The sequence below is a fragment of the Pseudochaenichthys georgianus genome, chromosome 1 (assembly GCF_902827115.2).
Source record: "Pseudochaenichthys georgianus chromosome 1, fPseGeo1.2, whole genome shotgun sequence".
In the NCBI taxonomy this organism is placed as follows: domain Eukaryota; kingdom Metazoa; phylum Chordata; class Actinopteri; order Perciformes; family Channichthyidae; genus Pseudochaenichthys; species Pseudochaenichthys georgianus.
Genome location: NC_047503.1, coordinates 19,394,947 through 19,419,676, shown reverse-complemented (window position 1 = coordinate 19,419,676; position 24,730 = coordinate 19,394,947). Strand labels below are relative to the sequence as shown.

Here is a 24,730-nt window from a genome sequence, read left to right as displayed (position 1 = left end):
TGGTATTGAATTAAAAAGGTGTGGGTTTGGCATCCACTTCTGAAATGTGACATGTCCCTGAATGCCCCAACAAGGCAGGCAGTTCAAGTAAGGTTAAGAAAATGGCTGCTGTAATGAATAATAACTAAGTCCTTACAACTTGATTCTGATAGTGTACTGAAACGAATGGAAACGGGTGGATCTGAATCTTTGTGTTCTCAAATGTATAAACATGTGCTTTAAAAACTGTCCTCGGTTATGTTACTCGAGCGAGAAAGTGCTCTAAAGGTTGTTTCATCACTCCTGGTGGGTATGGATGAGTTCTAATGACCAACAGCAGCTATGTATTTAGGAAACATATCTAATGAGGTTTAGAATAGAGTTGATGGGATATTATTGCGGTTTCATTACAGTAGGAGCATTGCATCCTCATAGCACGGATCAGCCATCGCATAGGGAGCTTTTAGTCCATTTCATATTAATTTGCACACACACTTAAACACACATCTGGTGTTAAAGACACACAGCAAGGCACTGAAGATCTTTCTGACACAGTGTCTCTCCCCCTGGGTGAGTTATACCTTCTTTAGCTGGAGTGCTTTGCAGAGACTGGGGGAGAGAGAGAGACTGAGAGAGAGAGGAGCCGTCGTCGGAGGTTAGCTCGTGCTCTCCATCTGCAGGCAGGGGGGAGGGAGGGATGAGGGGATTGCAGGCTGGTGGAGAGGATTGAAGTAGCAGGACGACAGCAGGGGTGAGTGGGATGAGAGGTTGGGGAGGGGGGTGAAGGGAGAAGGAGGTGAGGGAGTTTGAGAGATTAGTGGTAACACACATGTTAGAATCAGGCCATGCACAGCTGCTTTGGCACAACATTTACAAAAGTCCTTGTCTGTTCATCCTCACTCGCTTGTCATGTGATTCTCCTGGTGGCTGTAATATTGTATTGAGCCTTAAGATCCCACTGATATGCACAGGGCTGAAACCTAAGGGCTGAAGGTGTTCCTTCCAGAGCAGCTAGCTCCCTGTGACACATGCTAACACAACACCTGCTAATAAAGTGGGTCATTATTACCGCTTTATTATGAAGCTTTCAAATATGATGCATGATCAGGCACTTTTAAAGAGAAGGAGATGAACTATATCAACAGCTAGGGCTGAGAATTATAGGTGGATGTGATGTTTAGTGTTAACCAAAATAATACTTTTTAACAATCTCTGGTTACAAATTCACAAAAAAGCTATTTAATTAGTATATAGATTTGTGTCACAATATTTGTGTATATACGATTTGACAGACATATGCTTTATGTCACTGATTCTCTCCTTATTATTTAGAAAATCTACTTTTTATAGAATTGCGACATTGATTAACCATATGACCCTGATACCCTCTCGCGGGGTAATACAAACTTTCTATGGGCTTCATTTCCTTACTCTTCGAAGGAAACTGTTGTAAAAGATCCACTCCTGCCTCCTGAAGTAACTAAGCACTTCTGGACTAAGTTTCTGTATCACTCACATGATGAAATCAGCTTTTAAAACAGCTTCTGTACAGAGTAAATGTTAGAGTCTCGCTCAGCTTTAGCAGCTTCATTAGTTTTAAACACGTGTGAATGAATGACATTCCCATATCACTCACCCAACACATGAATTAGCACATTCAGGGTTACACATACAGTTAGCGTCACGGCATATAGAACAGGGTTGCATAACAGCCTGGTGTGTGCATGTTACATCTGTGTCAGATGTAACATAAACAAAGTCACGTTTTGAAGAGTGAACCCAGTTTGAAGTTGTTGCATTTTTTATTAGAGAGTAAGCTGCATGCGTGTCACGTTAAAAAGTACTTAGACCAATAAAAGTGCACCTCAAAGCAATTATGGCTGCAGTATGCTCCTTTATACTTCACCGCATGCGCCTAATTGTATTAGATTTGACAATTATACTTCAAAAATGAAGGGTGGACTTGACACACCTCATCACAGGCAAACCTTTGTGTGTGTGGTTGTATGTGTGTGTGCGTGTGTGTGTTTGTGGCCCAGGCATATATCAGGGCACTACAGACGGTCTCCAGCTTGCACCCAGATTGGCCACCGGGGATTGGTGGGGCTGTGGGGGCAACAGTGTCATAGCAACGGGCTCCGATCATGTGGCGGGTGTGAAGGCCTGCTGTCTGTTCGGTCTGCTATCTTAGTCATACCGGCCACTCTTACAGTGCATGTGTACACACACACACACACACACACACACACACACACACACACACACACACACACACACACACACACACACACACACACACACACACACACACACACACACACACACACACACACACACACACACACACACACACACACACACACACACACACACACACACACACACACACACACACACACACACACACACACACACACACACACACACACACACACACACACACACACACACACACACACACACACACACACACACACACACACACACACACACACACACACACACACACACACACACACACACACACACACACACACACACACACACCGTGTGTTAGAATATGGGAGCGTCCCATGGGGTAGCGCAACAGGCCCTGATATTATAAAACTGCTGAGAGACTCCAGATATAAACTCAAAATGTTCAGACATCAATCTGCAAATCGAAGTTGAAAGAGGACGAGGAGAAGCAGATGTGCCACTTTAAAGAAATCCTGATTTGGTTTCAGGCTCAGTCTGAAATCTGCTCCAGCTGTTTTAGCCGATTATGAGTGCTTGACGTTGTCAGATGGTGCTTGTTAACAACTTTAACAGCTTCAGCAGGACGTGCTCACATCTGGAGGAGAGGGGACGTGCTCACATCTGGAGGAGAGGGTCTCTTCTTTTTCCCAGACAAATGGAAAAGCTCATGGAGCCGACTATAGCGGGAAGAAGCCTGATACTTGTTAGAGAGAGTTATTTGCAACAGTAAACCCGGGGCAGAGCGCTGCTTCTCTCCTCGGTGCCAGCTGGGCCGGGTTAAGTCAACCAAAATAAATCAAAGTTACAGCACACACCAGGAGATTAAGGAAGGCACTTTTTGTATTTATTGAAAGATTACAGGAGAGATCGAGGGGGGCTTGTTTTTAAAAGAACCTGTTAATAAATCAGCGTCTAACCTAGTATCCTGGTGTGCGTGGCACTTTGATATTATTATATTCACTGAACACATTTTTTGAGGCTAGTGAAATATCTTGGAAACATTTAACCCTTCTATTGTGTGTGTTTGTGTGTGACAGGTGTGATTCACATGGGGGGATTGGGCACATAAGGGGGGAACACATTTAGAGTATGTGTGTGCGTGTTTTATCTGATCCGGATGGTTACTAATTCATTTTCTTTATGGCGGTCATTTTTGACCGGGAACACCATGGGTGTTACAAAGTTGACTAAATCATCCAAAATGTAATGAAAGTGGTGATCAGCAATTGTATATGTTCAAATGTCTCCTGTGAAGGATATCATGAAGCCTTAATGCAGTCGAATGTAAAACAAAGAAGTTATGATTGATGAAAGTAGTACATCGGTCAGATTTGACCCGAAGACAACAGGGGGGTTGAATATGATAATTGTACATTTGACAATATTATTTGTTTAAACAAATGCTTTTCGCGTTGAAACCTCAGATGTTGTTTTGAGTTGAATTGCGATAAAGATACTGTGCGGGATTTTTTCATAGTTTTAAAAATAATTTGACTTAGACGACCGTAATAGCAGCATTTTGTGAAATGTAAAGACAAATTATGAATGATGCGTTAAAATCCTACATATAAACACATAAACGCGGCAAATTGAATTTTCTGCCAAAATATAAACCGATATGTTGGTTGATGATATATCAGCAGGGACATCTTTGGGGACAGCAAAGACCGGCTGCTCGCTGAAATCTGGTGACAAATCTCGCTGGCTCCAATCTCTTTCTGCAGCTTTCTAAATTGTGGCTTCACAGATTGATTATTGATTGATTGTTTTAAATCTGCACGATAATCTGTCCTTACAATATCCTTTACATATCGATAGGGTTGTCTGCGGCTCACATTCTTTGGCGTTGAGTAAAAGTCACTCGACTGTGTGTGTGTGTGTGTGTGTGTGTGTGTGTGTGTGTGTGTGTGTGTGTGTGTGTGTGTGTAGTCCATATGTCTCTCAGTGTGACTGGGTTTGGTGTTTTCAAGTTGAGCATGAAATATTTCAGAATAAAATCCACACACCTATGAATATCTGCACTGGTGTGTTTGCGTTTTCATGTATTTCCAAGTGTGTGTTTTGAAGTGTGTGTGTCGTACCACTGGGGCCGAGCTGCCTCCTCTCCACGTTCTTCTCCGACAGCTCACTGAAGGGGTTTGGAGGCAGGGGAACCATCTGCTCCTCCTCTGTGGGCACGTATGGCTGAGGGGGAGACAGGGAGAGGGGTGAGAGGGGCACACACACACACATACACGCACACACGCACGCACTGTGTCTGAGTGGGTAATTACAACCGAACTCAGACGGCTCATATAAAGATAAAAGTGTCGCCCACATCACTCAGAACTCATGTTATCACTATCTCTGCACAGACTCAACTAATTAGTCTGCAGACCAACATCTTTTTAACAGACTGTGGAAACATGAACACTGTTAAAGCACGACACGTGTACTGGTGCATCATACCATCATACTCACAAAACAAGTCGTGCATGCATACCTACAGTACAAAACACATATACCAACATGTCTGCTTAGATTTTTGTGTTAAAATATCTCCTTAAAACATCATGCACAGACATAACAACTCATTTCAAGATCTCACACGCAGGAAAACAACAAGTTCAACTTTGAATAAACAAAAAGGACATTTTGTGAAAATTCTGTGTCAATCATCAAAAATGACACAATGATAAAAACATGTCTTTCTGTTCTGAACGGGGAAAAGGTGTGAACAAAAAAGACACCACTGAAATGGCAAACATTTAAAAACACTTGTGGATATTTACCAGAAGGTTTATCTGCACCAGATCCTTCAAACACAAGACACCAGCCACAGAACCATCAGCATTGAGAACGTCTAAACTTGTGTCTTTCCTATTTATTTATCACTGTTTATTCAATCGTTCCTGTTAATAGCTATGCACAGTAACACTTCCAACCTACTAGATGTTCTCTCTTGCCTCCTCCTGGTGGCTGAGAGGTGTCATTAGACTGTCTCTGCTCCTGATGTAGACGATTAAACACACCAAAGAAACGCCGACACAGGTGTTTCCACTTGTGTCCAATCAGCCAGAACAACTGAGAACACCTTTGAGTTATTGCTCAATAAAAAACTAATTAGGGAAATGTGCAGTGTTGCTTTAGTGCAGCCGGGCGGCGGACACATACTGGTGGAGCTTTTTTTATTTATTTTTTTATTTGCCAGAATCCTTCTACCTACATGTGTAGTGTCAAATATGTCAAAGTCTCTGATTCTGATCAAAATGGAAAGAAACACACTTCACACTGCAGAACATCAGTAACTTATTGCGGCTGTGTGTAACTTGTAAATTCAAATAATTTATTTATTTTAAATTTATTTAAAAAATGCCTTAAAAATCCATGAAGATCTCGTTTTTGCTGCCACAGAACTTGCATTGAACTGATACCCCTTTCAGCAGGAAGCAAAGAAAATCTGTTAGGTTTGTTAAATCAAACAATGCTTATTGTTATTTCTTGTGTTACAGGTCAAGTGTAGACATTCAACAAAACCAGACAAAACCAGACCAAAAGCAGGTTTTAAGGTTAGCAAACAAAGTGTATTTTTGATTCAGGGTTCTTACACCTTTTCCAAAGTCAAATTCAAGCACTTTTCAAGCATTTTCAAGGTGCATTTTCCAGCTTTTCAAGGATCTTACAGCTGTTGTAAATTACATATTTATATACACATACTCAAATGATTATTTCCCTACCTCACATTAAATCAGATGTTCTTTATGCTATAAACAACCACATGTGTGTTTCGTGATAGCCTTCTACACGAGGATGCAAAATTAAAGTAAAGAAAACTAAGTTTAATATTTTAAAATTAGTGATCTGTACGTAGACTGGGCCTCCCATATACCTGGCTGAGCCAATATAAAACAATCAGCCAAATAACTTTTCAATACATTATTGATTAATTGTTGAGGTACTTTTAGGTTGGTAGTGAACGCAAGTCAGAGGTACATGGTGTACTTCTACTTCTCTACAGTTCAGAGGTACATGGTGTACTTCTACTCCTCTACAGTTCAGAGGTACATGGTGTACTTCTACTGCACTACAGTTCAGAGGTACATGGTGTACTTCTACTCCACTACAGTTCAGAGGTACATGGTGTACTTCTACTCCTCTATAGTTCAGAGGTACATGGTGTACTTTTCCTCCACTACATGTATTTAATACCTTTAGTTACTTCACAGATGTGGATGAATGATGGTAAATGTAATCAAGTGTTAAATCAGACTTTAGTTCCACCTGGAGTAAATCCACCAGCTACCCTGCAGTCTACAAAGTACTTCAGACTAGCTGCACCTTCACCAGCTTTGAGAACACTTTGATGATCAATCATTATAAAACATATCATATATATTATTCTGAGATGGACCAATCTGCACAAATACTACTTTTACTGTCTTTCACTATATTTTGATGAGAATACTTTTCTATTTTCACTTGAGGAACATTTTGAATGCAGGACTTTTACTGTAACAGAGTATTCCTACACTCTGAGTACTTCTACTTTTACTCAAGTACAAGATCTGAGTACTTCTACTTTTACTCAAGAACAAGATCTGAGTACTTCTACTTTTACTCAAGTACACGATCTGAGTACTTCTACTTTTGCTCAAGTACAAGACCTGAGTACTTCTACTTTTACTAAGTACAAGATCTGAGTACTTCTACTTTTACTAAGTACAAGATCTGAGTACTTATAATTTCACTACACGATCTGAGTACTTCTACTTTTACTCAAGAACAAGATCTGAGTACTTCTACTTTTACTCAAGTACACGATCTGAGTACTTCTACTTTTACTCAAGAACAAGATCTGAGTACTTCTACTTTTACTCAAGTACACGATCTGAGTACTTCTACTTTTACTAAGTACAAGATCTGAGTACTTATAATTTCACTACACGATCTGAGTACTTCTACTTTTACTCAAGTACACGATCTGAGTACTTCTACTTTTACTCAAGAACAAGATCTGAGTACTTCTACTTTTACTCAAGTACACGATCTGAGTACTTCTACTTTTACTAAGTACAAGATCTGAGTACTTATAATTTCACTACACGATCTGAGTACTTCTACTTTTACTCAAGAACAAGATCTGAGTACTTCTACTTTTACTCAAGTACACGATCTGAGTACTTCTACTTTTACTCAAGAACAAGATCTGAGTACTTCTACTTTTACTCAAGTACACGATCTGAGTACTTCTACTTTTACTAAGTACAAGATCTGAGTACTTATAATTTCACTACACGATCTGAGTACTTCTACTTTTACTCAAGTACAAGATCTGAGTACTTCTACTTTTACTCAAGTACAAGATCTGAGTACTTCTACTTTTACTCAAGAACAAGATCTGAGTACTTCTACTTTTACTAAGTACAAGATCTGAGTACTTATAATTTCACTCAAGTACAATATCTGAGTACTTCTACTTTTACTCAAGTACAATATCTGAGTACTTCTCCACCTCTGGTAGCGTATTAGCCTGAAATGATTGTCCCCTGCAATTATTATTATCCCTCATGGAGTTCGCTATTCAGCTCGCTAACGTTAGCTTAAACAAACGTAACATGCAACGTTAGCCTAATCTAAAATGCTCTACTACGGCGTACCTTTCATGTGGCTCGTCAGCGCAGACTCTCCCATCGTTATGTTTGCAAACTTTGCAGGAGGCTACTCGTGGGCTTGACCCTCGTCTTAGCCATGGCTTGTATTTGTCTTCTGCTAGCCAACGCTCGTTGAAACTGCAACCTCCTGGCACACAGTCATCTATCTCTCTCATCAGAATGCCCAGGTCACACGTAACACACACACTTGCAGGTCGCGCGCATAGCGCGGGAAGGTGCAGCGGAGCTGTTTTATGTAGAAGCGAAGCAATTATTTTCTTTTAATCTAAAAAGCGAACTATTCAGTCAGACAGCAATTTATTGTAAAAGTAAAGCATTTACATTTTCAAGCACTTTATCTCAATTTCAAGCACCATTCCCAAAATTCAAGCACTTTCCCAACCTTGAAAACACCACGTCAAATTTCAAGCATTTTCAAGGATTTCAAGCACCCGTACGAACCCTGTTGATTTGAAGTTATGAAAATGGAAGAAACCCCTACCCGTCGCGGTTCATCAATGGGGATTCCTGCAAGGTGCTGAGAGCGCGGCCCGGACGTCATCATATCAAACCGGTTCTGCTCTCTGATCTGAGATAGGACAAAACACACAATGACGTCATCAGGAAAAGTTACTCGTGACTTTCTTTGATTTAAAACTGAGGCCAAGACCATTCAGACTTCAAATATAAATGACTGAACAACCTGTATGGTCCAGTGCTCACTGAGGGCCCTTTCACACCTACGTTGTTTTGTGTCTTTCAAATGTGAAACCTCGTCTGACCCAGAATGCTGAATCTTGGACCTACATAAAGAAGTGGTGTTGTGCTGAAGATAACTGAACCACTTTGTATTGAATGTTAAACGTTTCTTGTATGGTTCAGACTTCTGGAATAGTTACAGGAAGTTTCGCCACGCTATCAAATGATAGGGGAAGTGGAGCACAGTTTTGAAAAGCTTAGTGAAGCTGTTGGTACAGCGAGAGAGAAAGAGACGGTATATGCCCCGCACACAGAGCAGACTGCATGAGGAGAAATGAACACTGTCTTGTTTCAGTTTGTATTTTGGCAAACACTGCATCTCCTCAAAAAAGTCCTGGTGTCGACATGTCAAATAAGGAGGGGAGAGCCTGTCTACACCGCTCACATAGGTTATATATATTATATATATATATATATATATATAATAATTAATGAATTAATAATAATTCCTTACATTTATTATAGCGCTTTTCCAGATGCTCAAAGCGCTTTACAAATAAATATATATATATTTTTTTTTTACAAGATGTACCAAAAGAAGAATGTTGTTCGGACTTTCAGATGTGAAAACCTGCTGAGAGAAGAGAGGAGTTTGACTCACTTTGTTCCTCTTCTGCTGCACCTCACTGGGATCTGTGTTGAGAGGGACGAACTGATTGGGGTCCTCGATCCGGATCGGGGTTCCTGTCTCTTCAGCCTTCATCCACTGTGAAAACAAGTAAGATAAACACTATCTGTTCAAAACATAAACCAGCCAAAACTGTAAATATACGTATGAACTCTACTGAGACAATTTATATGAGAACCCATTTATATAACACTTTCATTAAGGCACTAAATAGCTAGAAACATGAACCTGGGCAACTGAATCAAAAATAAATGCAGTTCTTTATTCAGCCAGTAGATGGCGACCTGGTATCAAGTTGTAACCACTCAGGATCAACCAGTCAAAACAAAGTACTTTCAAGTACACTAAACTGGATGACAAGTCAGGCTATCATGAATGTAAATAAACATGTTAAACCCTTAGGAAAAAGATCAGTCATCAGTTATCTCCAAACCTTTAGAAATGAAAACAATACCTCATGTCTTTCAAATCATCACACACACACACACACACACACACACACACACACACACACACACACACACACACACACACACACACCACACACACACACACACACACACACACACACACACCACACACACACACACACACACACACACACACACACACACACACACACACACACACACACACACACACACACACACACACACACACACACACCGTGGTGGTCCTGCTGTTGTAGCGCTGCTCCTCCCCCCCCTCCACGTTGACCTTGGTGTAGCTGTTGGGCGAGTTGAGCCAGCGCGTCTTCTCCCTCTGCTGCCGCTGCTGCTGGAACTTGAAGGGCAGCCGCGTGGCACAGTCCCCGTCCTCCTCGAACATGAACGCTGTGACCGTGGCGGGGATCTCCACCTCGCTCTTGTGCCTGGGCTTCTCTCGCATGATGGGGTGTCTGTAGGCGTGGCCCGTCCTGTAGCCCTGACGCAGGAAACAAGATCACAATTAGTCCGTTTCCTTTCGTATGAGTTTAAAGTTTTGCAATGACCAGGGAAAAATAATCCAATGGAGGCTAATTCATGCATTTGTTCTTTTCTGATGTGTTTATGCAGTCCCCATTTGACCTGTGCTCCATCCTGTTTACACCACGAGAATTATAAATGGTGTTAGATCGTAGCTCACTTCATTATACACGCATACTGATGCATTCAGTGTTTCATTTTTGCACCAGAAGGATCAGAAATGAGCATTTGTTCTGTGACTCTTGCTTCCTGTAACGCTTGCTGAGCTGCCCGTGTCGCAGTTAGTGAAATGGAAGAGAAAGAGAGACAGTGGTGTGACCACAGGGTTCTGGCAGCAGAGGACAGAGCGAGAGAGCCATTTCCTGTCTGACCCTCTCTCTCCATCCCCCCTCCACCAGTCATCCCTCTCCTCTTTATTCTCATCTCCCCCTCTCTCTCTCCGTCACTGAACTCTCACTTGGTCCTGCTGTTCGTCAGAACGTTTTTCCACACTCGGCTTGACAGTGAAGTTCCGTTTAGACCTTCTCTATTCATGTCAGCGCCATTGTCACAGTGGACCTTTTAACTTGAATTGACACCCTTCTTTTTATGCAGACAGTCAGCTGAGCTGTTCTTTTCCCCGCAACATCTTGCCGCCCATTTTCTACACGTTTAATCAGCTCGTGTTTTGGATCTGTAAACCTGTTGCTAGTAAGGGATGTGGAGAGGAGTTACTGTCATTTCACCCCTGTTTAGAGTCTCAGAGTGCTGAGAGGCAGTGACTCAAAAGAGGAAAGAGCAGAAAAACAAAGAAATAAGTGAGATGAAGAGTGTCGGATGTGTAAGAAGGTGACAAGCAGTGACGAGACTAAGAAGAGGAGCTCAGACGGAGAGAGAGTGAAGACAGTCCCCAATGACCACATCTCTTTGTGGTGATGCAACATTAGTGTGTATAATTGTGTCCTTTAAATTAAATCTCTCCCTCCTCAAGCGGTTTCTGAATTGTGCTTACTTAATGACATTTGTACCCACACATAGCATTAACCCTAACCATGTCCCCTGTATTTTCTGATAATACACGTTACTTTCTGTAGGGGGCGCCCTTTTCCAACTCTGTATCTACCTAGACCCTCTTTAGTTGATTTCAATAAATACAAGAGTGATTATTAAAACAACCCCAAAGGAGGTAACCTTCAGAGGACATGCACAACATGATGTAATACATTGAAGCAATGCTAATAGGTTGTGTTGCTATTTTCTATTTGTAATGAATGACAAAGCCATTCAGCCAACAGACATTACGTTTAATACAATTGATACAAAATCAGTTTAAAAGGACTTGTTTTGTATTAAAATGTCTCAAAAGGCCACATCATGATGTCAACAAAGGAAAAGAAATCCTCTGAGTATTCTCACTTCATAAAACACACAACATGTGTGAACATGGTTAATCCAATCAAGTTGCTTAATGACCCCGAGTCATTTGATAAGTGTTATTTTCCTATCAGCGTGTTTGTGTTGAATGTGGGATATTCTCAGTTTGATGTCCGTGGACTCACCAGGTTATCCAGCATCCTCATCAGAGACTCAAACTCCAGCTCGCCACACTTCCACTTGTACTGGCCACACATGTTGATATCTGTTGTGGTTATGTCGTGCGTCGATGATTTGTACTTCTGTTGGTCCAGCACTATCAGGTTGTCTACGCTGCCAGCACACGAGATGGCCTTTACCTACAATCACAAAGAGAGGACAATGTCTGTGAGCATCCACTGCGGCTAATAAAATACAAACAAAGACAAAGACACCTTTCATAGCATTACATCTGGTGCATATCATCATCGATTGAAAGGGAGAATATGCAGCATTGCACCAAAATGGGAAACCCCTCAATCTAAAGCTACAGTAGCACCAACGGATATACAGTACATGGCATACAACAAACATGGTGGGGGGATTTATTTATAGAAATTAAGCTGGGCTTGGCGGGATGGATTAATGTTTTCTTTTGCTTGAGCGGGGAGAGTCAATCAGGAGATTTGGTATGCCTGTTACATCTCTAAAATCCTCTACAAGTGAACACAAAGACACGCAAGAGTCCAACAGCAAACACACAAACTGTAACAATACCTTTGATACAAGCGACGATACATGATGACATTCCTCAGAGCATGTGACAACATGTCTGATAGCTAAACATATCCTGATACAAACTGTAGGTATGCGACACATTATGTTCCTTTGAGTAGATTTCAAACGGGATATTATTCAACAATAAATGATATACAAGTGGATATATATACAGTTAAACTGTCTGTGTTTATGTTGGATGGATTAAGTTTGGATTCTTACTGCCATGTTTCAACAATCATGTGTTATTGTAAGCTGACATTTTAACCATGTAACTGTTACCTTAAGCTAGCATTTCAGCTAAACTATCCACACACTATTGACAAAAGTACCCCCTAGAGAGAAATTGAACAGCACTCGATAACATATATCTTATATAATAGTCATTATTTTCTCCTGCCTGGTGCAGACGTCCTGGAATCCTCTGTATTCTTTCCGACTGGCTCAATAAATTAAAGGAAGAACAACATTTTCTACGTGCTGCGCTGGACCGATATCAAAAACAACATTTCAGCTACTTACTCCCTTCATCGCTTTGAGACTGTTTTGACAACATTACCCACGAGGCAAGAGATTATGACCTATGGAGTGCTGTTTTAATAGTAAATAGTGAAAGTGCTGAAATGTTAAAATGGCATTGGGGAGATTATATTTAGCACTAATGCTAGAATGTTCTAGATTCCCAAAACAGCAACAGTTGAATGTGTTTGTCCCTACCTGGATTTCACAGGCATATTGGGTATTGTAGATGTAGTGAAAGGCCTCTTCAACGGTTTCACCAAGAGCAACCACCCCGTGGTTCCTCAGCACCAACACCTGTAACACACACACACACACACACACACACACACACACACACACACACACACACACACACACACACACACACACACACACACACCACACACACACACACACACACACACACACACACACACACACACACACACACACACACACACACACACACACACACACACACACACACACACACACACACACACACACACACACACACACACACACACACACACACACACAGATTAGGGATGCCAGACATGTCCAATAATACTAGTACTAACTAAAGATAATCTGTTTTGAGGGTCGGACCAGATGATGTCAACAGAACTTGGAAATTCCCTATTTCTTTTGCCAAATTAAATTCTGTTGAACTCTGATCATTACAAAGCAAAGCCAATAGCAAGATGCTCTCACAGGGAAGCACATGTAGGGACAGATAGAAGCAGGCACATAAGGTAACTGACATCAGGACTGGTTTGACAGTCCTGCTGCTGTTTCATCCTCCAAATCAACCCCACCCTGATAATCATTCTTAACTGCAATGACAAGAAACAAAAACACTCCTCTCCTAAGCATGTTTTCTTATGTTCATGTCTACATCTGCTGTCTGTGCGAGGATTTTGGATTGGGTGGGAAAGTCAATACCATCCTCTACATGTCTTTGTGCAGTCAATACCAAGCTAGACCAATGTTCTTATCTAACTGCAGGCAAGAAGTGAATGAAGCTATTTTTTACAACAGGCTTTTCCTTTTAGGAAGATGAACCCAGCTGGAAAACCTTCCTCAGTGCTTGGTTTTGTTACCTTCGCTGTTGGCCCCAGGGCCTTCTGCAGCTCTCTGCGCTCCTCCTGTTCGTCCAAGCTGCCCTGGTAGTTATAGTAGGCGATATCACCCAGGAGCAAAGACTCCTGGGAAATCGGCAGGATGCCACACTTCATAGAGGACACCTTAAGCAGGAGGAAAGTGAGAAGAAAGCAGACGCATTGACAGGTGTATCACAGCTGTTTTATTCATCCGAGTCTGTTAGATGTGTCTGTGAGGAATACACTGAACTGATCTGTAATTAGCCCTTTTGTTGCATATCAAAAACACTTCCCATATCAATGTCTGTTTACTAATCATTATGACTTTGCATTCAAGTTTACAATTACACCATTCCAGTTTCTAAACCTCTCTGAGACAACTCAAGATCAAAAAGTGCTTCAGGTGGTCTGCAGGTTAATCAGCTGCGTTGACAGCCATTGTCTAACAGTTTGAACACTTCACAGTGGAACCTGAACTCACAGCAGCCGTGGCAGGAGTGTGCACATGAATGATGCAGCGGATGTCTGGGCGCATGGAGTAGATGGCAGCGTGGGGGCTGAACCCTGAGGGGTCGATCCTCAGGTTGGTGGTGCCTTGTTCGATCACATCCCCGAGGATGTTCACCTTCACCTGGGGAAGGAGGAGAGGAGACAAAGTCAGTGAGGGCCTCATGGTGGAGCTGCTGGATGTAAAGCTGTTTCACTCCAACTGTATTTCAGTTTCTTAAAGGAGACGCATCAGGCTCATTTTCAGGCTCTGTGTTATACAATTTTACATGCTTTAATATTTAAAAAACCCCTTTATTTTTCTAATAATGGCCATCTCAAAATACCTTTATTTTCCCTCAGCCAGAAACCCTGAGTATTAGCGCCTGGCTCTTTAATTGACCCTTTTGAGAAAGCCTAGTCTGCTCTGATTGGTCAGTGTTTCCATGTCTTTGTCATCAATCATCCTGATTCTTGCAGCCAGAGAATGACTAACGACAATGTAGAGTCACTTTCTACCTATTTATGTTTAGACGTGACTTCACAACCGTATGCAAGTCCTGACGTCTGGTTTAAAGGCACACTTTCCGAATATGGTCTGTATGCAATTCTCCATGGATTGAACAATAACCCGCGTTATCACCAAAATACACTTTTTCTTAAATATATGACCATTTACTGATGCAAAGAGACTGAAAGACAAGCTAAACAAACGTATAAAAGCATGACAGCAGCATCATCTAGTCTCTGTTGATGCTGCTGTCAGACTGACGGCTCTCCTGAGATGGAGGAGAGGAAAGATGATAAGCCTGGAGGGAGATGTGCTGTAAAACAAACCATGCCCCAGATCAGTATAATCAAATATGCGGCAGACACTAAAGCATCCTGGCAGATGCCCCCCTTAACACTGAAGCACAGAGCTCATCACTCACATTCATTAACAGAGAAGACATCAACTCAAGTCAAAATCAATGAGCATGAAGAGAGAAATCCCATTAGCAGCTTTCCCTCCTCTCTGTCCGCTCATCTCCAGGAAATGAATTGGAGCGTTACCAGGAAACATAATATAGTCAGGTAGTGGACATGACGTCCTTTACTATGACAACTTCATTACCAGCCAGTTAGCAGCGATTAGATCACAGGGCGGGAGAGAAGAGCGATGGAGGGAAAGATAGAGGGAGAGACCTGAGGGGAAGAGAGTTGGATAACCAGAGGAAATAAAGACGGATAACAGGAGATGGAGGCCGAGGTCCAACACCTGAAGAAATAGCAACTGACAGTCCTCGCTGTAGAATCTAATAACAAACAGAAAACACAGCTTTGCCTGCAGACTCTGTATAAATCAACTTTAGCGCAACCACATGTTGCTCTGTGATACAAATTAGAACCCACAAGCTCACATTTCTCTTTCACATTACGAAGTCCAAGAGTGTGTGATCGCAACAGGAAAGGGCATCCATCATCCAGGCTACTACATACACCTGGTTTAGCTGAATGTGTCCAGAGTTTCACGTTTTACTCATGCGCTGCACTTTGCTCTGTACTTATGAAATAATCCGTTCATGGAGAAACTAATTAAGGAAAGGATGAACCAGTTGCTCAAGTGACATTTAGCCTCATTAGCAAAAACTAAAATAAGAAATGAATTGCATACAAATAATAAAACGGCACAATCAAATCACATTATAAACAGTTTTGACAATAACTGTCCATCAGATTTCTAAGTGGAAGTTTCTGAGTGGAAGCAGTCACCAAAAAAGAAAGTTGTATTTTCCGATATTTTTGATAGTGTATGAATATGATTGTGACTTGAACCAGTTTTAGTACCGAGTTCTTCTAAAAGTATTCAAAAGTACCAAATGCTTACACATTTATTAAAAACATGACTTCCAATTGGTTTTCTTTTGTATCTTTATAGCTATGGCATACACTAACAACACAAACAAATCTATGGGTGGGTTTGGCTCTACATCCAACACGTGATTTGGTATTAGAACAAGAACACAGTGTTAAATTGGCACTGACATAGAATCATATTGATTAATTAAAACAGTTCACAGCTTGTTGGTGGTCTCTGGATCAACTCAAGCTGAAAGTCCTGAGACACCCCGAGTGCTGCTCTGCTTTTTAACAGCCGTTTGAATGGATGACCGTCTATTGATCTTTCCCCCAGCAGAGGAGAAGTGAATGGCAGCAGTGGAGCGTACCTAAGTACAGCCATCTTTGTCAGCGCACACACCCGCAGCTTAGCCAGCTGTCAGACGATCGAACATCGATCGGTTTAAATCACTTGTCCAGAGCGGTATCAGTTCACTCTGCCACGTCCTTCAAAGGGCAGCACCCTCAACCCGTCAGTCAACATCTGCCCTACTGCTGAGAGGCCCTTCTGACAAACATAGCAATTCTAATTATAAAAAGATGCCAAAGGACGTGTTAGAAAGAATCTGAAATGTGACTCTGCTGGATGGAAAGTACATGATAAGGGCCTGAAGAAGAAGTGTGGGCAGCTGAAGCTTGAACACCTTTAAGACTATTCTAACACTGCACTGACAGCAAACTAAACTAATAGACACATGTTATCTAGAATTGTAAAAACACAAAGAAAGACCAATCTCTCTAGAAACTCAAATGACCCCGACTTCACCTCAGCGCTCCAACAGAGAGATTGAGAGGGAGAGGCAGATGGAAACTGACCAAAGCCAACTACTGAACTCCTGCCTCCACTCAGATGACCACAACACGACCTCTCAAACTCCTTTATTCTGGATGACTTCCTCCTAATAAATCTTATTTATATATGCACTTAGAGTGAACCATGTAACTACCGGATCAAACACATGCTGAAAGAGAAAGAGAGAGAAACCCAGGAGCCACAGTCTGGTATTAAAACACAGTCAGGGAAATCTGACCGTGCCAGACAACATAATGATGCTGCGTCTTCCAAAAGGCTGCAATGTTGTGGTCAACTCTACAGACAGACATAGACAAACTGGAGGTGCTCCAGACACTATTGTAAATGATATAGCCTTATGAGTTCATGTCTGAGCATACTACACTAAAGCAGATTTCTTTATCAGGTAAATATAACATGGAACTTAAGCAGAGGACACAATTGATCTTAGTTGAACATTCAGCATTCAGTCTTTGAGAAATGTGTTCAGCGTATTTCTGGCCAGAGATGCACGTCCCTAAATAAGGGTTTGTTTGTTCCAAGGGCAAAACATGCTAAACTCGAACTGAACCTTTACTGCACTTTATCATGGCCATGACAATGTTTTTTATAATTCCTTTTTTAATTTAGTTGTTTTCCGTAAATGTTGTCTTTATGTTGAATGTGTGTTTTTGTCCACTGTTTTTAGACATTACTCAAAGAGGTATTTCTTTTGAGCATAGCTTGGGAATTATTTTGCACTTAAAAGTAAATTTGTAGATTATCTTACTTGTTGTGCTTAATAAAAACTAACTAATCAAGACTGCAAAAATGGTGTAGAAAAAAAAGAATAACTGATGAAACATATCTTTCTCACCAACCTTAAAAATGCGGAACTAAACTTTAACTTCCTGCAGGTCAAACTGTGAAATCTGCCTGTCAGCAGTATGGCTCCTACAATCAGCTGCCACGTTACACAGGTACTTATGTGTGTGTGTTTGAGTGTGTTTGCACAGGTGTTGAAAATAAGGTTTGAGAAAAGTACAACAAGGCAGAGAGGACAGAAAGAGAAAATATAGTAAATATATAATTCAAGGATCAAGTGACTTTTCTGCAAGCTTTGGTAATGCCCCAAAACATAAAGATAGACCCATATGCTTTGTTTCATAAGAAACACAGATATGTTTTCTTCCTGAATACCAAACAAAATCCCCCAGGATACTGAAAAGCATTTCAAGAATGTATTTCTACTGGGCACATTGATATGAATGTCAATTGTCAGTGTCTGTTCATGTTTTATTCTTCATTGTTAAAGGAGTTTACCCAAAAGACAATAATAATACTCTAAAACGATAGTTACGGCTGTAACTACGGTTCTATGAGTCCCGGATGACCGCCAGAGGCGGTGCTTTAGCACTGGATATGTCCATCCAGCCCACGATGTTGAGACGCCTCTTGTAGAGTGGCATCTGGCCCCTGATGGCGGGGGGCGGCCACTGGCCCCATAGGCACATGTGATGGTATCCACCACCCAGTGGGACAGCCGCTGCTTCGAGAGAGCACGACCCTTCCTAGTGCCGCCATGGCAAACGAAGAGCTGCTCTGACTGTCGTATACAGGCCGTAGCATCAATATACGCCCTCAGGGCACGCACAGGGCACAGCAACTCAGGTGTGCCGTTCTCCTGTGGAATGTTAAAGCGTGCCAGCTGGATAGGCCGATTGGAGTGGGCTAGTGGAAGCACCTTGGGCAAGAACGCCACATTCGGCCAGAGGGTGACACCCGAGCCATCGGAGTTCCACCTCAGGCATGTACTGCTTACGGAGAGGGCATGAAGCTCTCCGACTCGCTTCCCTGAGGTTATGGCAAGCAGAAATGCTGCCTTCAGGGACAGCCATTTAAGCCCGACCTGGGCCAAGGGTTCGAAGGGAGGAGATGATAGTGCATCCAACACTAGGGGCAGGTCCCAAGCCGGGGCCCTTGGGGTGCTAGGGGGGCGCTGCCGTAGAGCCCCTCTTAGAAAGAGGGACACCAACCTGTGGCGCCCCACTGTGGCGCCATCGACTCCGACATGTCGGGCAGAGATAGCAGCCATATACACCTTCAAAGTGGAGTGAGAACGTCCACTATCCAGAAGGGACTGCAGAAACTCTAAAATGGTGGCCACGGAGCAATGTCCCGGATTCTCAGCCTTACTCACACACCAGTGGGAGAAGAGCCTCCATTTGCACTCATACTGTGCCCGAGTGGATGGAGCTCTGGCATTCAGGATAGTTTCCCTGACAGATGCCGTGACACCGCTCAACAGTGGGTTGGGCCCTGCAGAGGCCAAACCCAGAGCTGAAGGCGGCGAGGGTCGGGATGCCAGATCTGACCCTTGAGCTGTGACAGGAGGTCCTTCCTGTCGGGGAGACGCCACGGTGGGCTGCCGCAGAGACTGCGTAGCAGTGGGAACCAGACTCTCCCCGGCCAGCGGGGGGCAACTAGAAGGAGCCTGTGCCCCTGGGTAAGGACCCTCTGAAGCGTCTGAAGTATCAGAGGCAACGGCGGGAAGGCATACAGGAGAGTGTCCGGCCAGTCGTGCGCCAGGGCATCCTGACCCAATGGGCTGGTCACCTCCGACCAGGAGAACCAGAGGGGGCAGTGCCTCGACTCTTCCGGGGCAAAGAGGTCCACCTCGGCCCTGCCGAAGAGGCTCCAAATTATCTCCACCACCTCCGGGTGAAGCCTCCACTCCCCCGGTGGAGGCTTGCGCCGTGAGAGGAAATCTGCGACCTGATTCAGGTCCCCTGGCAGAAAAACTGCCCGCAGACTGGTGAGGCGGGGGAGCGCCCAAGGCAAGAGGCTCTGCGAAACGCGGAGCAGCTGTGCGGACCTGGCGCCCCCCTGGTGGTTGATTTGGGCAACTGCGGACATGTTGTCCGAACGAACGAGCACATGCCTGCCCGCCAGTTGGGGTAAAAAGTGCATGAGTGCGAGCAACACCGCTCGAAGCTCCAGCACATTGATATGGCGTGCACCTTCCTGGGCAGACCACTGACCCTGCACAGTCCTGCCCTGCCACACCGCCCCCCACCCCGAGAGACACGCATCCACAGTGACAGTCTCCCGGCGGGATGGGATGGTGCCCATGGGCACACCCCTCAGGAGATAGGCCCTGTCCCTCCAGCGGGACATAGAGTGGAGGCACCGCTGAGACACCCTGACTCTCTTGTGCCTGTGCCGCTTGGCGTCCAAGTGACGGCTGTTCAGCCACATCTGCATGGGGCGCAGTGACAACAGGCCCAAGGGCACAACGGCTGAGGCAGCTGTCAGTCTGCCTAAGAGCCGGAGGAACTGTATGTAAGGCACCCTCTTGCCTAGTCTGAAGATGCGAAGATGGTGGGAAATGTCGTCCACACGACGAGGTGTCAAGTAGGCCCTCATGGTGACCGAATCTAGGACCATCCCCAGATAAGTGACCTGCTGGGAAGGGTCCAGGCAACTCTTCCCGGTGTTCACTGTCAGGCCCAACCGGGCAACGTGGGATGAGAGGCGCGCCGTATCCTGGGCCCCTTGGGCCCGGGACGGCGCGCAAACTAGCCAGTCGTCCAGGTATGGCAGGACCTTCATGCCCTGTGCCTGCAGGGGAGCGAGTGCTGCCGCAACAACCCTGGTGAACACCCTTGGGGAGAGGGAGAGACCAAAGGGAAGCACCCGAAACTGATAATGTCGACCCTGAAAGGCGAACCTCAAGAACCTCCGGTGATGGGATGCAATTGGCACGTGGAAGTAGGCGTCCCTCAAGTCCACGGTTGTGAACCACTCCCCCTGTGTGACAACACGAAGGGTGTCTGCTGTGGTTAGCATATGGAAGGGTAGTACCCTCAGGAATCTGTTGATTCCTCTGAGGTCCAGAACTGGACGGAATCCGCCAACTTTCTTGCTCACAAGAAAGTACGTAGAGTAGAACCCCCCGCTCTGACGCAGGGGGTCCACTGGCTCGATTGCGCCTTTGGCCAAGAGGACGGACAACTCTTGGGCTAGCGCTAAGGCCTTCGCCGGGTCCTTGACAACTGTCATTCTGACCCGGCCGAAGGCTAGGGGCCGGCGTCGGAACTGCAACTCGTAGCCCCGGGTTAGTGTGGAAACCACCCAGGGGTCGGAAATACAGGCAGCCCAGTAGCTGAGCTGCTGCTGGGAAAACCAGCCGACGACCGGCCCCGGGACTTCAGGGCCTAGCCCCCCGGCCCCTGGAGCCCCTCGGGGGGCGCCGGTAAGGCTCTGAAGCGCGAGGCCGCCTGGAAGCCAGGCGACCTGGGGCACGAAGGTCATTGGCCGGTTGAGTGGGCCGCTGGGAACTCTGCCGACCACCCCAGTAAGCCGGTGGCTGAGCGCGGCTGCTAGAGCAGCCCCTGGGCCTGCCGGGAGCGGCCGCGGGACTGCGAAGACCCGAGAGCTGCTGCCTGGTCTGCCTCGCTTGGGCAGCGCGCTCCAGTGTCTCCAGGGCAGCTGACCCAAACAGCTCCCCTGGCTCGACTGGCACGCTACGTAGGACCCTCCTACATGTCTCCGTCAGTGGTGACTGGGCCAGCCAAACCTGGCGACGAGTCTGTACAAGAAAAGACATAACTCGTCCCAATTCCCTAGTCATTAGGGCAAAGGCCTGCAGTGATGCATCGCTGAGGCCCAGCAAAGAAGGCTCGGCCGGAGCCTGCTGCAGCGAGGCGGAGACGGCCAGCATTAGATGGGAGAGGGAGTTCCCGATACGACCCATGCTTGCCGCTGCGTCGTAGGCCCTACAGAGCAGCCCATCCGTGACCCTGCACTGAGGCTGAGGGCACCTGACCTCAGGCCTTAAAGCCTCGTCAGGAGCCAGAATCAGGGAGGCGATGGCAGGCTCAATGGGTGGCATGCCACCCAGCCCCGCCCTCGCCGGGTCCTGCATGGCAGCCAAGGTCCGGGCATCGGAACCAGTGCGGCTAAAGGCCCTGGTGTCCCTCCAGCATGCCTGGAGCTCCCTCAGGTACTCCTCTGAAGGAGGAACGGTGAGGGGGACACGGGCTGGGTTACGCCTGAAGAAGGCACTAGCCGGAGCCAAGTTGGCCTGCGGAACCGGAATCTGCAGGTGCGCCAAGGCTGTACGAATGATGGCCGCCATGGAGCCGTCCTCCCCGTCCTGCAGAGACCCCTGAGCAGAGGAGAGGGAAAACTCCTCGAGCGGGACCTCGTCCTCCGTCTCTTCATTGAAGAGGTTAGCCGAAGCCGCTAGCGACAAGGCATCCTCGTACAGAGGTGCGGCAACCGAAGGAGGGGCGGCAACCGAAGGAGGGGCAGCAACCGAAGGAGGGGCAGGCGGCCCGCTAGCAGCCCCTATACCGGGCCCCGGCTGAAGGGCCACGAGGAGCGACTTCATCGTGTCCATGTCGGTAGCTAGCTGATCCACTCTAGAGGACAGCCTGTTCCTAGTCCTCTTATTGGGGGGTGCACCCATGGCCATCGCTCCCTCAAGTCGCCAGGGACGGTCGAACTGATCTGGGGGAGGATGTGACCAAGAGAGGTGTCCGTTGGCTGCCGCCAGACGTTCCACCTCAGTGATTCTAGCCACTCTGAGTTCCCGGGGCATGCAGCTACAGTTCATGCAGGCCCCTACTGTGAGAGCTTCCCTTAGATGCTCGAGGCCGAGGCAAGAGGGGCAACGGTCGTGGCCGTCCTCGGGCTCGAGAGAAGCCATACAGGCGCTACATGAATGAGCCATTCTGTAGGTAGCCAGATGCAGAGAAGCCGGGAGCGGGTGCGGGAACACAGCCTTCACCAGCTACCTGCCCTTCACTGGCTGAGCCGAGGCGACTGCCAGATGCAGCGTAACCGGGAGCGGGTGCGGGAACGCAGCCTTCACCAGCTACCTGCTTAAACCAAAACACAAGGCAGTTAGCGTCTACCAGGAGCGGGGGTGAGAACACTGCCTTCACTGGTTAATTTACAGACGAATGCCTGATGCAGCGTAACCGGGAGCGGGTGCGGGAACACAGCCTTCACCAGCTACCTGCTAAACAGAAAACACAAGGCAGTTTAGCGTCTACCAGGAGCGGGGGCGAGAACACTGCCTTCACTGGTTAATTTACAGACGAATGCCAGACGCAGCGTAACCGGGAGCGGGTGCGGGAGCACAGCCTTCACCAGCTACCTGCTTAACGCATAAAACCAGGCCGTTTAGCGCCTACCAGGAGCGGGGGCGCAAACACTGCCTTTACTGGTTAAACTGAAGACGAACGCCAGATGCAGCGTAACCGGGAGCGGGTGTGGGAACACAGACTTCACCAGCTACTTGTTTAACAGGATAAACACGGCAACTTTAGCGTTAAATCAAAGGCGAATGCCAGCTGTAGCTAAAGAAAAAAGAACGGCACGGGAAACTCCGGTGCTCAACCCGGCGTCCGCCGAGTGGCTGCAGCCGCTACTGCTAACTAGCCAGTACAGCTCAATGCCAATGAAGTTTAGCTCAATGCTAATGAAGTTTAGCTCAATGCTAATGAAGTTTAGCTCAATGCTAATGAGGTTTAGCTCAATGCTAATGACGTTTGGCTCAGCGCCACGGCCAAAACAGTACAAAAGCACAGCAATACTCCTGGGAGAGGGAGCGAAAACACCTCCGTCACCAAACAGACAGAAATCAGGACAACTAGGCTGGGAGAGGGAGTAGAAACACTGCCGTCGCCAACCAAGCCGACACCAACCTGTCCGAACGAAGTCTCTGCGCAGCCAGCCGCAGCTCCTGGAGGACGGGTAATCCCGCGGCCCCGACTGGATGAGTCGCGAAGCTACACGCAGCCAGCTGTTTGCAGAGAATCCTTAACAAATGTTCCGAACGAACGAACGCTGTAGGCTACAAAAAATGTAGCCAAGGTACTCTCGCGCAGCGAGAAGATGAAAAGGAACAGATCCTCTGTCGACACCGGCTGATGTAGCCGGTGTCACGTGGGTCACAGGTGACTTTGTTGTTATTGGTACTCGAGCTGCGCATGCGCGCGATGGACATATCCAGTGCTAAAGCACCGCCTCTGGCGGTCAGTAGGGACGAAATAGAACACACATTTCTAGTTTGAAAACTGAAACGTTTTACACACCTCATAAGTTGTGTTTTACGATAGCTAAATTACTTTTTAAGTATTACAAATAATCACCCTTTTGCTGGTATTGCCTACTAACCAGTACGTTAGTATTTCATTCAGGCTATATAATAAGTCTGCAAATGAGGGTTTTCTGAGAAATTGGAACGAGCAGAATTAAAATCATTGAAGGAAACCAGAGTGAGAGTAGAGCGAGAGCAGAACAGACGGAAACAGACACTGAATCAGAAGGATGATTGTAAGGCAGGAGGAAACAGGGTAGCAAACTGATTATAACTCATTATTGATAATCTATTGACATAGCATGCGCTGTTGTCATGACAGCGTGTGCACTCTTTGAACCGAAACTTGACAGGCAAAAAACCTGAATGACAATATTTGCTGACTTGTACTGTAACAGGAAAGCAGCTGACAGAGAGAGGGGGCGAACACAAGTCAAAAACACATGTGAGGTGCAGAGAGAGAGGAAGGGAGGGAACAACACACTAAAAAGGCAACATCTACTATGACCTCTTGATACAATTGAAGGAAGTCAATTGATGGAAATAAATGTCTGATTAAGCAAAGTGGAAA

General features: G+C 45.5%; 1 protein-coding gene across 6 annotated transcripts in view; it reads right to left on the bottom strand.

Annotated features, from left to right (window-relative positions):
• add3a (adducin 3 (gamma) a) overlaps nt 1–24,730 on the bottom strand; it is a 133,046-nt gene that overhangs the window by 4,854 nt on the left and 103,462 nt on the right. For 4 of the 6 annotated variants that reach the window (XM_034110759.2, XM_034110690.2, XM_034110544.1 and 1 more), the window contains 9 exons: nt 14,394–14,543; nt 13,913–14,056; nt 13,026–13,124; nt 11,738–11,911; nt 9,901–10,158; nt 9,208–9,312; nt 8,350–8,436; nt 4,299–4,401; nt 561–692 (listed from right to left, as the gene is read on the bottom strand). In XM_034110759.2, the coding sequence (XP_033966650.1) occupies nt 561–692; nt 4,299–4,401; nt 8,350–8,436; nt 9,208–9,312; nt 9,901–10,158; nt 11,738–11,911; nt 13,026–13,124; nt 13,913–14,056; nt 14,394–14,543 (1,252 nt within the window). The remainder of the gene's footprint in view (nt 1–560; nt 693–4,298; nt 4,402–8,349; nt 8,437–9,207; nt 9,313–9,900; nt 10,159–11,737; nt 11,912–13,025; nt 13,125–13,912; nt 14,057–14,393; nt 14,544–24,730) is intronic. The other 2 variants (XM_034110774.1, XM_034110858.2) reach the window with 2 other exon arrangements.